General features: G+C 37.4%; 1 protein-coding gene across 2 annotated transcripts in view; it reads left to right on the top strand.

Annotated features, from left to right (window-relative positions):
- The window catches only part of SLC25A12 (solute carrier family 25 (aspartate/glutamate carrier), member 12), a 104,422-nt gene that overhangs the window by 14,131 nt on the left and 75,395 nt on the right, over window positions 1-14,896 (top strand). For both annotated transcript variants that reach the window (XM_012650770.1, XM_012650768.1), the window contains exon 3: window positions 5,453-5,595. In XM_012650770.1, coding sequence (XP_012506224.1) covers window positions 5,592-5,595 — 4 coding nt within the window. In that variant the 5' untranslated portion in view covers window positions 5,453-5,591. The remainder of the gene's footprint in view (window positions 1-5,452; window positions 5,596-14,896) is intronic.

Raw genomic sequence — 14,896 nt, 5'->3', positions numbered from 1 at the left:
TTCTTTCTATTTTTAGTAGAGACGGGGTCTCGCTCTTGCTCAGGCTGGTTTCGAACTCCTGAGCTCAAACAATCCGCCCACCTCGGCCTTCCAGAGTGTAGTATTACAGGCGTGAGCCACGCGCCTGGCCGGCCATATTTACTTTTAAAAAAAGTCTGTTTAAAACATTATTACTCAGTCAATTAAAAGAAGCATTAAAAGTAATTAAGTTGTTTAAAGTAAATGGGTCATTTTTATTTTAAAAGTAGTTTAGTTTAAACATATCACTAATTTTTGAGGTAGTAGCTTTTCTCTGTTAGCATAATACCTAATGTATTTTAGCATTTTGACTGACTGTGGGTAGATTCTGGTGTCAGTTCTAAATTCCCTCTTTGGTTCTGTTTGTTCAGGCAACAAGCTTACTGAGATTGCCAAGTAATTGTCTCTAATTTAATGAATTAATTAGTTAACTGTCTCCTGTGGAAGTCAAGTACTGACTCCATGTGGATGAGAAGACTTAGTTTTTTTCCTCTGAGCTAAACAATCTATCTTTCAGTTAAAATCAAGTTAAAATAGACTAGGAGAGCTGAGAAAAACACTGGCAAAATACCTCAGGGTAAGTGGTTCTCTGGCATCATTTATAACTCCAGATTCTGGCAAAGCCTGTTGCAGTACATGTCAACTAAAGCATTTATTTGTTTTTCTTGTTGGCTGCTGTGTCCTTGGTGGTTTGTGCTAAAGCTGCTCTATTTCCTGATAGTTGTAAAATCAAGAACATTGTGAAATCTTGGTGATTCCATACACGCAGTATACTTTTAGTGTGTGTGTGTATGTGTGTGTGTTCATGTTCTATTAGTGGTCGTAGTCCTGGAGATCAAATTCAGGTTTTAGAGAATAGACATCTCTGTGGCAAAAAGGAATGGACAATTAGTTGCCATATTTTGTTAGTACTAACTCTGAAATGTTTTCATGTTCTTCCCTGTCTTTTGTCATTTACTAATTAAAGAAAGAAAGCAACACAAGCAACTGTGAAGAGAGTGAACAAAAATTACCGTAAGCCCATCTCTAGTATTTTCATATTTTGTATTTTGTGCTTAGTTTCTCCTTCTTTTTAATTTTTCATAGGAGTCAGGCCTAGGATTCCTTGTCAAAGGATGTGAGCACTTTTATGTTTTTTTTTTGGAGACAGGGTCTCTGTTGCCCAGGGTAGAGTATAGTGGTGTCATCATAGCTCACTGCAACCTGGAACTCCTGGGCTCAAGTGATCCTCCTGCCTCCCAAGTAGCTGGGACATACAGGTGCATGCCACCATACCCAGCTAATTTTTCTATTTTTTGTAGAGACAGGGTCTCACTCTTGTTCAGGCTGGTCTCAAACTCCTGGTCTCAAGCGATCCTCTTGCCTCGGCCTCCCAGAGTACTAGGATTACAGGTGTGAGCCACGACACCCAGCCTGGTTCTTTATATATGATATATATGTATACTTGTGTATATGTACCTATATATTGCTAAATTGCTTTTCAAAAGGACTGAATTTGAAAAAAGCAAGATGTACGGAGCAGTATAAATAGTATGCTTTCATTTGTGTGAAAAAGAAATGGATAAGAATTTCATACATTAATATATAACACACACATATTTGGGTGTATATGTATTAGTGTATGTATATACTTTACTTGTTTATGATAAAACATCCCTAGAAGGCTATTTAAGAAACTGATCCCCCACCCTCTGGGGTGGGGAATGGAGTGACTGGGGACAGAGGTGGGAGGAAGACTTTTCAGTGTCATCCTTTGTACTTTTTGAATTTTAAATAGTATGAGTGCAATACCATTAAAATAATAGAATAAAAAGCCATTAGCAATGGGTAAAAGTACCCACTGTTTTTTCCTTTTCACTCCCAATGCCTTGGTTCAGGCCTCAACCTCTTTCACCTGTATCTTTGCCATGTCCACTACTTGGTCTCACTGTCCCCCTCCGTTCCTCTCTTCTCCACCCATCTTTCACATTGCCACCAAGGATAGCGCAGGTCAGAGCATGTCTCTTCCCTCCCCTAAAATTTTTAGTGGTGTCCCATGGCTTGAGGAATAAAGTTCAGTTTAGCCTTTAAAGTCCCTCACTGTCTGGTCTCAACCTGCCTTTTCAGCTTCACCTTCTACTACATATCTTTATATACTTTCTCTTTATTTATTCTTTCTCCAAGTAATCCCTCCCCACAAAAAAGAAAAAAAAAGTGTTTTTATTATTTCTATGTTTGTTCACATTGGGTTTTTGGTTTTTTGTGGTTTTTTTGTTTTTTTAGCTTGAAATACTCTTTCTCTCTACTTGCAGTTGAAATTGGATTTAACTTTCAAAGTCCATTCCAAATATTACTTTCTCCCTTCTCCCCGCTCCCCCAGCCCCATCCCACCAGTCCTTAGAATCAATGACTCCTTTTTGCTTCCCATAGTACATTTCTCATTCTGTTATTCAGCACTCATATTCCAGTTAGTGGTGGACCTGTCAGTCTCCTTAAATTCTATTTTTAGACTTTCTTGTGTTGATCCTTCTTTCCTGTTCGAGGATTCATCTGACATTGTGCCTTTTTGCACTCCTGCCTGTCCTTAATATGACGGTTTTGTGATCTTGGTAGAACACACCTAATTATCTCATATATTAAAGAATGAGGGACAGAAGAAGCAATTGACAGGAATTGTCAAACTTACAATTGTCAAGGAATTGTAAGCCTTACTATTAGTATGGCTTTCTTACAGTTTGCTTTTTCTTCATCCTATGTTTATATACCTACTGTTTTGGAACCTCAAAGACTATTTTGTCTTCATTTTATAGATGTGTGAAACACCTAGAGGTGTGGGAGGAGAATGGACTTGTTTAAGGACTCATATCGGTAGTGGTAGAGCCAAGATTTAAACCCAGGACCCCTTCAGCAATGGCTGTTATGATCATGTAGAGAGAACATGACTTTATTTTGGGGTAATGTTTGGTGCTTGAGTGCTTTTGGTAACACCAAATTAGTAAAAAAAAAAAAATGTCCACCTTGGGCTACTTGTTTTGCAGGCTGATAAACTACTTGAGGTGGTAGTCTGCAGTGTTTTTCAGAATAAGACAAAGGAAACATTTCTGATTTAATTCTCTTATTAAAAAAAGAGGTGGCTTGGTTTAGTCAGATTCACAAATGCAGGCATTTGCAGTACTTCACCAAAGAGCAGATCAACAATCCTTCGCTCTGATCCTTCTTCCCCACCTTGCTTCCCAGAAACAACAACTTGTAACCCTTTTAACTATTTATTTTGGTATTTCCCTTTACATTTCTATTCTTCTATTTCTGGACATTTTTGACTTCCTGTTACAGTAGTTGAGGACTTAGCTTCCTTATGCTATTTTCTCCTCCATTCTTCTCCCTCCATTCTTCTCAGTTTATTTGTAATTTTTATTAAATTAATATTTACTATGTACATTATTAAGACTATAAATATTATTTATTTTGAGCCAAGTCATGCATTAGGATATTTTCTATTTTTGTACAACAAAAATACTTTTTCATAGAGTTAAAAATTACCAGACTTTTCATTTGCCTAGTTATTTTTGTACCTATTACCAATTCATTAATTTAACAAATATTTACTTCCTACTATGTGCCAGGAATTTTTCTTGATGCCGAGGGTACATCACTAAACAAACTCAGCAAAGATTCTTTCCCTTGTGACACATTCTAGTTGGGAGACAGACAACAAACACAATGAACAGGTAAAATATAAAGTATGTTAGAAGGTGAGAGGTGCTTGGGGGGAAAGCAGAGCAGCATCAAGGGGATTGGGAATATAGATATAGGCAGGAGTTGTAATACTAAATAGGGCGGTAAGGGTGGGCCTCATTGAGAAGGTGACATTTGAGCAAAGACCTAAACTCCTCCCAGTGATATTTTCCATAGTCAAATGCCTTGGATAACCTGACTTTCCATTTTCCTCAGTGGCTTTGCTTCCTTGAACCTTCCATCTCCCTAGTCAGGACCAGGTATTCAAGAGGCCAGCAGCAGTTGTTCCCAGAGTTCCCTTGGCTACTTCCTGGGTTGAATCACCTGGGCTCTGGATCCCACATCTTCCTTTTACCTGGTTCATTCCCTCTTTAAAAAAATTTCTTCTATAGCTTTATGAGAAAGGGTACATGACAGAAAAAATAAAAGTACTTTTAACCTTACATTTGATTGATAGTTTGGCTCAGTTTAGAATTCCAGGTTGGAAATTTCTTTCAGAATTTTCAAGGCCTTACTCCATCATCTGCAAGCTCCCAGTGTTGCTGTTGAGGAGCACAGGGCCCTTCATTCATGATTCTTTATCTGTGAACTGATTTTTCTCTCTGACAACTTCTAGGATTTTCTCTTTATTCTGATGTTCTGCAATTGTATGATGATGAGATAGGCCCTAGTGTGGATTTTTGTTTGTTTTAATTTTTTTTCCTGGCACTTAGTGAGCCCTTGTATCCTTTAGTTCTGGGAAATTTTGTGATCTTATTGCTTTGTTGGTTGAAGTAACTAAATTGATCTGCTACAACTCAGAGAGGAGGGCTTTGGTGGTTCATGTTTGGTAATGCTGTAGTACATAAAACCCTTGAAATCATGAGGCATTTCTTTGATGCAGGTATTTATTATTTTATTTAAAAAAATTATTGGCATTAAAGATAATTTCTTTTTTCCAGCTACTGGAACTTGGAATGAATGCCTATGATGGAAGGTCTTGTTTGTTATGCCTTTCTCATTCATTTTACTTTTAAGGTTTGGCAAGTTATGTCCCTCCTTCTCCCCTGCTCTTGTAGACAAGAAGCCTCTGGGAGTCTACAAGGCTATTTTCTTACTTGCAGGTCCTGGCTGCCCTTTCACTTTACTGAGTCTTTCTCATATGTTTGATCTTACCTATATTTATCTCTATCTATCTATCTATATATATATTTTAAATTGAGATAAAATTCACATAACATAAAATTCACCATTTTAACCACTTTATAAACAATTCAGTGATTTTTTTTTTTAGCATATTAATATTTACAATGTCGTATGGCCATCACCACTATCCAATTCCAAAACATTTTCCTTGTCCCTAAAGAGAAACCCTATGCCCACTAAGCAGTTAACTTCCCTTTTCCCTTCTTCCCAACTCCTGGCAACCACCATTCTACTTTCTGATTCTGTGTGTCTATTGTGGACATTTCATGTAAATGGGATCACTTAATATATGGCCTTTTATATCTGACTTTTTTCACTTAGCATAATGTTTTCAAGGTTCATACATGTTGTAGCTTGTATCAGTACTTCATAGTGTTCTTAAATTAGGCTCAGAGTACTTGATTTTTCACTATCTGGAGAAAAGTTATTCTTGTTTTAATACTAGCCTTTGACTTACCTTTTTATAAAACATTTGTTGATTACAAAATTATAATGAATAATTTTTCAGTATGCATTATTTATTTATTTTTTTCAGTATGCCAGTACTGAAGTCGATGGAGAACATTACATGACCCCGGAGGACTTCGTTCAACGCTATCTTGGATTATATAATGATCCAAATAGCAATCCAATGATCGTGCAGCTCTTGGCAGGAGTAGCTGATCAAACCAAGGATGGGTAAGGATCTTTATGCTGATGTTCTAGAATATCTTATTAAAAATAAAAAAAACCCTCATGCCTGTAATCCTAGCTCTCTGGGAGGCCTAGGCGGGTGGATTGTTTGAGCTCAGGAGTTCGAAACCAGCCTGAGCAAGAGCGAGACCCCGTGTCTACTAAATATGGAAAGAAATTAATTGGACAACTAAAAATATATAGAAAAAATTAGCCGGGCATGGAGGTGCGTGCCTGTAGTCCCAGCTACTTGGGAGGCTGAGGCAGGAGGATCGCTTGAGCCCAGGAGTTTGAGGTTGCTGTGAGCTAGGCTGACGCCACGGCACTCTAGCCCGGGCAACAGAGTGAGACTCTGTCTCAAAAAAAAAAAAAAAACCCCACAAATTTACCTATAGTATCTTATTACATATTTTGGGGTACAGAAATCATCACAAAAAATGTATTCTAGTTGGTTTTTGGGTTTTTTTGTAAAATAAAAGAAAGCTGTATTTTGAAAAAGTAAGGATAGTAATTTTCCGGGGAAGGATTCTACTTTATAGGTCAAGATATGAGCCATCATAACTCTTAAACCTCACTAACTGGTAATCCATGTTCTTTTTTTTTTCTATTGATATATAATAGTTTACAATTAAACCATATCTTCTTTTTTAAGTTTATAAAAATTGTGTTATTTACTGCCATTATCAAGGACACTGGCATTTTTCTTTCTGTTTGAAAAAAAAATTACATGGGGAAAGCTATATTTTATATTGACTAATTTGAGCAGAATGGGTTCCAGATAGCCAAGTATATTTCTTTCATTCATTCATTTAATAGATATGGAGCACCTACTATGTTTTAGGCATTGTTCTTGGTGCTGGAATTACATCAGTGAATAAACTGCACAAAGATGATAAAAAAGTAAATTATAGCATTTTAGGAGGCTGTAAAGGCTGTGATGAAAAATAACTTAGAGAAGCTCTTAGGAAGTGGTTTTTACTCATTTATCTGTCTACATGTTTATTTGGTAAACATTAATTGAACAGCCACTATTTGTCAGGTACTGTTGAGCATTATAAATACAAACATAAATGAGACTTCTGGCCTTAAGAAGAAACTCATAGCCTAGCGGTAAAGATGATTAAACAAAGAAAAATAATACTTCCAGGATAAGGCACTATAATAGATGTAAGAGAGCTACAGAAGGCACTCACAAAAGCATGGTTAACTCTGTTGTGGGTGGTCAGGACAGAATCATGGATGATGTGATGCTTGTGAAATCTGGCTAGATGAACAGGAGCGTGTTAGATAAGTAGGGAGGAGAATTCCAGGAAAGGGAATAGGAGTGGCGTGAAACATCAAGGGGCATACGTATATGTGTGTATTTGGGGGAGTGGATTTGGGGGGGTTGCGTTGCCAGTACTTTGGTGTGGCTGTGGCATAGCTTTGTCCCCGTGGGAGAAGTAGTTGGGATGACTGCAGGCTCACGACTCCCATTCTTGGAGGTATTTTTATCCTGCTAGTGTATGGGTGTGTGAAGTCACAGAAATAACAAAGTGCATCTTACTAGCGTGTTAGTTTACTCATCTTGGGGGGAAAGCCACTATTATTTTTATTAAAATTTACATATGGCTGTTTTATGGAGCAAATGTAATATTTGCATGAATTAGATAAGGAAAATTCTGGCTTGTTATGGCAGTTTCAAGCCCCAGGCCTTCAACGGCCCAGCTTCTTTCTCCTACCTGTAAAGGTGCTTGTGTGAAAAAATTTTAAAAAACTAGGCAGTAAGGACACTTTAAAAATAATTTCCATGATCACAAATACCAGATTTTACAAAAATAGTGGGTTGGAGTGGGATAAGACTTGCATGCAGTGAGATCCAGTTAGGTGGCTGTTTGTTGTAATAGTTAAAATAGAAAGATATTGGTATCTAAGTTCTTTGAGTCCAGGATTAGTACTGTATTCATTTTTATTGTTCCACAAAACAATAGTGGAACTGTGTGATTTAGTGTGTGTTCAACACACAAATGTTTGTTGAATGAATATTTTATATCTTGGAAAGATTTTATATCATTTATAAATGACGAGTATTGGGGAAAATACATACATTTTGTGTCTACTCTCTAAAAATGTCAAATCACCTGATAAGTCATTGTGGACCACTCCACAGCCTTAACTTAGAAAGTGGCCTTCTAGATCCTTAAGTGCGGCTTTTTGACTGAATCCAAATTTTGCAGAACAAATCCTTATATTAAAAGGGGTGCAGCAGAGAAAGGTGAAGCTTTCCTTGCCTCCTTTGGTGTTTAAAAAAGAAGAATCTTGAAATCAAAAGGCTGCAGGTTCCCCATCCCTTATTAAATGTAACCTATGTTTAGCTCTTTTAGAAGTTATCAGAATATTTATTGTTATTAATTTAGTCTGACACTTGTTTTCAGAATATCCATATCTTCTTCTTTTTTTTATATCCATATCTTCTTAAATGCTTCCTTTCATGATCATCTGCCTTAGTTCGTCTCAGTAGTGTGCCTTCTTTGAAGCTTCATGTGGTTCTCCTAGGCTGAGTTGCATTGTTAAAGTAGAACATTTTCATGTGGTCTAGTGAAATCAAGAGTTTTCGATATTCGATTTCACTTGATTTTTGAAATCAAGTGAAATCAAAGGTTACCGGAGTAGATTAGATCAATAATGGGTTTTTGGCTAGAGGAGAACTTAATAATGTTAAATAGTGTTTACTTTTTTAAAAACCCATTTTACTTTTTTTTCTTTTTGAAACAGGGGCTGGCTCTGTTACCCTGGCTAGAGTAAGTACAGTGGCATCATCGTAGCTCACTGCAACCTCAAACTCCTGGGTTCAAGCGATCCTCCTGCCTCAGCCTCCCAAGTAGCTGGGACTATAGGCGTGTACCACCATGCCTGGCTAATTTTTCTATTTTTTGTAGAGACGGGGTCTTGCTCTTGCTCAGGCTGGTCTCGAGCTTCTGGCCTCAAGCAATTCTCCTGAGTAGGCCTCCAAAAGTGCTAGGATTACAGGTGTGAGCCACTGTGCCTGGCCCTGTTTCACTTTTAAAAAGATAAATCTGTTCTATTTCAAATTTTAAAAACTTCTTAAGCTTCCTTTTTTTTCCCCCTCTTTGGGATGAGTCAAATTGGGATTAGGTAAGAAATATGAATTACAGAGTTACGTTATGAAAATTACAAATGAGTGTATGAAATATAAATTATTTCTAAAAGCAGAGAAAGGTGGAATTTTCTAGAAACACAGGGATTCTTAGCCTCCTCTTCATGAATGGTCTTCAGAGGTTCCTGAACTTCCTGAAATATAATGCAAAATGACTGGATTTTTCCTGAAATCCCAGGTTTTCAAAAAGGTCTGTGACTTTAAGAAGGCCAAGTATCATCATTGTCAAAAGTTCTTTTATATTCAGTAGAATCAAAAGCTTTGGTAATGTTTGATTTATGCCAAGAAGTCAAAACTTCCTCATTTACCAGTTCAGGAAAATGAGCCCAGAGATATTGTTTGACATGCCCAATAATATGAAGTTAGTTCTTTTCACTTTTAGTCTATTTTTCTTCTTATAATCATCTTTTTAAAAAGTTAGTTTTTCCCTCTTTCTGTTTTCCACCTGTTTACCCAGGGCAGTGATGAAATATTAGAGTAATTCAATTGGTATAAGACATTTTTTCCAGCCCCAAAATGTGTTACCTGGTTGTATTGTAGTTTTTTGGCGATGAGTCCTGTAGGTATGTAACTTGAAATGGCAAGATTTAATATTGCTTATAATCACTTGAGACCAAGTCTGCACAAACAGAACTTGTATAGACAAGTTTAAGTGATTTGGTTAAGTGTATGAGAAAAGCTGATTTAGGAGTGATCAATGCCATGCTCTTGGGTGCTCTGACCCCCTCCTCCCATGTTTTCTAGCATGTAAACTGTCCCCTCTCCCTTCTTCCCCACCTCCTTTCCTCCAACAGATGGTAAAATAAACAGGAATGTTTTGATACAGGTGCTTGCTGTGGAGAGCCATGCAAAAACAGCATCGTATGGTGTAAATAGCATGATGGATTGTCTAAAAGTAAAAACCATTAGCCAAGTATTATTTGTGGGATCTTGGCATACACTTTGAAGTTCTGGTTGTATAACGAAAAGCAAAATGATTTTATGCATTAAATGCTGATCTCCAAGACTATCATTGTGTGATCTGATCTAAAATATTTAGACATTTGCTTGTTTGAAACTTTAACTTCTAGAACTGTAGTTTCTATTTTTAGCCCCCAGTCAGAATTTCATCTGGAGGCTCTATTCTCTTATAATGTGGAAAACTAGTTTTCCTCTCTTTTATGTTTTTCACAAGTGTTCTCCTTTATGTTCACATGCATATAGAGGAAACTTTTATGCAGAAATCTTGGTTGTTTTAAAAATTGCAAAATTGCTGGGCGTGGTAGCTCATGCCTGTAATCCTAGCACTTTGGGAGGCCAAGGCAGGAGGTTGCTTGAGGTCAGGAGTTCAGGACCAGCCTGAACAAGAGCGAGACCCCGTCTCTACAAAAAACAGAAATATCAGCTGGTTGCAGTGGCATGCACCTGTAGCCCCCAGCTACTTGGGAGGCTGAGGCAGGAGAATTGCAGGAGCTCAGGAGTTTGAGGTTGCAGTGAACAATGATAATGCCACTGTACTCTATCCTGGGCAACAGAGTGAGACTCTGTCTCCATAAAAATTAAAAAAAAACATTGCAAAATTGACATATTAATATTTTGGCATTTTATTAGTTCCTATTCAGTAAATTGAAAAGGGACTTTGTATAAAATTTTTCATAACACCAAATTCATAAAATATTTTGTTTCAAAGTTATAAAATGAATACATGTTCTTTATAAAAAGTCAAACAGCAGGGTAATATCTGATAAAAAGTGAAAGTGCCCCCTCATTCTCATTAAAAGAAAACAAACAATTTATTAAGATGTGAACTAATCAGTGGTTTCTTTGCTCAACATTTAGTAGCTTGTGGTTTGCAGTTCTACTAAAGTCTTTTTTTTTTTCAAGACAGAGTCTCGCTCTGTTGCCCTGGATAGAGTGCAGTGGTGTCATCATAGCTCACAGCAACCTCAAAGTCCTGGGCTCAAGTGATCCTCTTGCCTCAGCCTCCCAAGTAGCTGGGACCACAGGTGTGCGCCACGACAATCAGCTAATTTTTCTTTTTTAAGTAGAGATGGGGTCTCACTCTTGCTCAGGCTGTCTCGAACTCCTGACCTCAAGCAATACTCCCGCCTTGCCTCTGTCTCCCAGAGTGCTAGAATTACAGACATGAGCCACCATGCAGGGCCTCTGCTAAAGTCTTGATTGGGTCCTTCTAGCAACAGAAGGTCTATGGCAGGTTAAAGGGAAAAAAAGCTTTAAAAAGAATTCTGGAACATATTTGCTTTATGTTAGGTAAGCAGACATTTCTTACTTTCTGAAAAATATTATTACATTATAATGTGGTATATAATGCCTGTGGGCTTAAAATAGATGAGAGTATCAGAAAGACTGTTAAGTGGCCTATTTTTTTCCTCATTCTACCCCCCACCATTTTATTATGAAAAATTTCAAACATTCAGGAAAGTTGAAAGAATTTTACAGTGAACACTCATATACCTCCCTCATAAATTCTGCCATTAACATCTGACTGCACTTGCTTTTTCACCTATCTATCCATCCTTCTATCCTTCCATGAATCCATCTTAATTTTTAATACATTTCAAAGTAAATTGCAGACATTGATACAGTTCTTAAATATTTCAGCATGCACATTAGTAACTAGAATTCAGTATTTGTTTTGAGTCTTGTCCTTTAGATGTAAAATTTCTACATAGTCAAAATCATAAATCTTAAAGGTACATTTGCTGAGCTTTGACAAATGCACACACCTGGGTAACCTCAGGTGACTTTTTTGTTGTGTTAAAACATACATAACATAAAATTTACCATTTTAACCATTTTTAAGTGTATAGTTCTTAAGTACAGTCACATTGTTGTGCAACCATCACGTATCCATCTCCAGAACTTTTTCGTCCTCCCATCCTGAAGCACCGTACCCGTTATTCAATGGCTCCCCATTCTCTTTCCCTCCCCACAACCAGCCCCTGGTAATCACTGTTCTACCTTTTATCTCTACTATTTTAGGTACCTCATGTAAATGGAATCATGCAATATTTGTCCTTTTGCATCCGGTTTATTTCACTTAGCATAATATTTTCAAGGCGCATCTCTTGTTATAGCATGTGTCAGAATTTCATTCCTTCTTAAGGCTGAATAATATGCTCAGTTGACTTATTTTTAGGTTGTTGATGCTTTTGTGTGTTTTCTTAATTGACTTTTATTTCTTTAATTAAATCACCTATATAACAAAGGTAACTGAGTATTCGCCCAGTACCGTCTTATAGGGGTCTACTTAACTATAGATACTAGATACCCTTTCTAGTTTTCAACATAACTTTAAATTTGAGGGGGTTACTGATTTGCTGAATGTGTTTGAGTAGATCACTTGACTTCTTTGGACCTTCTAAGGGTCCTTCTGGCTGTAAAGTTGCGTGAATATATGATTTGCCTTTTTGAGTATGCTGACAGACAAAATGTAGATATTTAGTAAATTCCACAGACTCTATATTTTAAACAAAAGGCCACTTTGTTCCTATACAACAAGCGTCTCAAATCCACAGGTGCAGAATGCTGTGTACATAACTGATGAGCCCTGGTCGTTTCGCTTTCTGAAGGGGGCAGCTTCTGCTTGGCTCCAGGGATTTGGTGCGACTTGGGACCAGAAACCTAGTGTTGCCTGAGTTTGCAATTTATCGAAAGAAACCAGAAGAAAACTGGATATTTATGTGAAATCTTATGATTTTCTAATAATGTTGCCAACTAATGCAACTAAAAAAATAATACTTTGCATGCCAAAGAAAACGCATCTGTGGGCCAAATTCAGTCTGCCAGCTGATAGTTTATGACCTTTCTAGTTAAGGAAAAAGCCTTTGATCTCTTCTCATAAATATGAAAAGTTTTACTACTGAGCATAAAATGTTTTAAAGCTACCTATTCAGTATTTCAGGTTAGTTGTATTTTAGATGTCTAATTGCCGAGATTGTTTTGGAAAAAACAGGATGTTAGGTTTTTTTAAAAAACCCACAATCAGCCTAGCTATTTTTTATTTTTAAAATTTCTCTTTAACCAGAGGAAATAATGCTGATAATTCATTATAAAAATTTCACACATTTCAGAAATATGTAGAAAGTGAAGTTCTTCTCTAACTCCTGCCCTGTATTACTGCTGTTTTTGTGTCACATATTCTCATATTTCCAAATGACACCATACCATTGGTCTTCAGTTTCATTCAGAGCTTAAAACAATGTATTACTCATTGTTTTTGAGGAATGTGTGGATGGTTAGAATGTGACCTGATATGTTGTAACTTCATTTGTTTTTACTTCTGCAAAATTTGTGTAATGATAACTATATATTTTTTAGTAATACACCAATGCATCAGGCGTATTATGAACGTGGCCTGATAAACAGTTTTGATTATTAGATCATTCCTCCTAGGATTCACTAGGTACTCAAGTTCATCAGGGATTCTTTAGCATGTGCATGGTCTTCAGTGTCTTGAAGCTTGTCCCTCAGTAAAGGGCAAAGGCGTAGTATGCATCATTGCTTTGGATATATGCAACTTTTATAATGTAAACATCTTTCCAAGTGTTTTAAGTAATAGAAAATGCAAATTTGAATGTAAAATATGTTTTAGGTGAATAGAGACATGAAATGAAATGTAAAACGTGAAGTCATTTTCCTAATAATGTATCAGGAAATATGTCTCTCTACGAAGTCATGTATTCTAAATTGACTTTGTTCAAGAATATTTATGAATTGCTGCTGTGAATCAAGTCAATGCTCTGTGACAAGCCTATCTTCTTGGGATAGGGAATTCTTGGGAATTAGATTTTTTTTTTTTTTGAGACAGAGTCTCATTCTTTTGTCCGGGCTAGAGTGAGTGCCGTGGCATCAGCCTACCTCACAGCAACCTCACACTCCTGGGCTCAAGCAATCCTTCTGCCTCAGCCTCCCGAGTAGCTGGGACTACAAGCACGCGCCACCATGCCTGGCTAATTTTTTCTATATATTTTTAGTTGTCCGATTAATTTCTTTCTATTTTTAGTAGAGACGGGGTCTTGCTCTTGCTCAGGCTGGTTTCGAACTCCTGAGCTCAAACGATCCGCCCGCCTCGGCTTCCCAGAGTGCTAGGATTACAGGCGTGAGCCACTGCGCCCGGCCCGGGAATTAGATTTTAAACAATGAATTGCACGATTATTTTGATAACAGTTGTACAAAGGGCACTGAAAAGTACAGTGTGCTGCTGTAAGAGTATGTGATGGGGGCACGTGGAGTCTCCTGGAGGCTCTGGGATGATTCTCTTGAGGAAATGATATTGAGCTGAGCTGTGTAAGTATTGGGTACCAATTAAATGGACAAAAGCTTGGAGGAAGTAGGATCATTCCAAGGAGAACAAATTGCTGACTTATGGCTCTGAGTGGAAGGAGCACGGATTGTTCTAGGAGCTGAAGGAGTGGGCCGAAATGCAGAGAACAAAGGGGAGGTAAGCAGCAGTCAGATCATGTGGACCTACGAGCCACCTGAAGGATTAAATCTGTGCCTTTAGATAGGATGATTGTAAATGTGTTGTCCAAACCAGGCCACTTGAGAGTCAAAGGGGGTGCTACTAATAATTAAATAGGACATCTGGTCACTCTACCTTGGATAACCACTGAATAGTTAAGGTGTTTTAAGTAGAAAAGTGACATACTCACATTTGCATTTAAAAAAATCCCCTGGCAACAGTTTGAAGAATGGGTTGGAGAAGGGCCTGAAGGATTCAGGACAGGTTAGGAGGCTGTTGCCAGCTGTAACTGTTGTCAATGGGTGTGGCTACGTTAGGAGCACATATTGGGAGATCATGAATTTTAATATATTTATTACCTGTAAATATACTAGTTTTGAAATTGGCTGTTTTTCTTGGATTTCTTTCATCTTCACTGTGGTGTTTTTCTAAGAAACTAATCTTTCCTTAATTGTCCAATGTTCATTACTCTATATATTTCAAATGTGTTGATTGACACAAGGATCTTCTTTTTTTTTTTTCCTTTTCTTTTTTGTATTTTTGTGGAGACAGGGTTTCTCTACATGGCCCAGGCTGGTCTCAAGCTCCTTGGCTCAAACAATCCTCCTGCCTTGGCCTCATAAGTAGCTAGGACTTCAGGTGTGCGCCACCACACCCAGCTAATTTTTAAATTTTTTTTTTTTTTT

The sequence above is a fragment of the Propithecus coquereli genome, unplaced genomic scaffold (genome assembly GCF_000956105.1).
Source record: "Propithecus coquereli isolate 6110/MARCELLA unplaced genomic scaffold, Pcoq_1.0 Scaffold34, whole genome shotgun sequence".
Lineage (NCBI taxonomy): Eukaryota > Metazoa > Chordata > Mammalia > Primates > Indriidae > Propithecus > Propithecus coquereli.
Note: the sequence above shows the minus strand (reverse complement) of the source record. Positions and strands in the feature narration are given on the sequence as shown.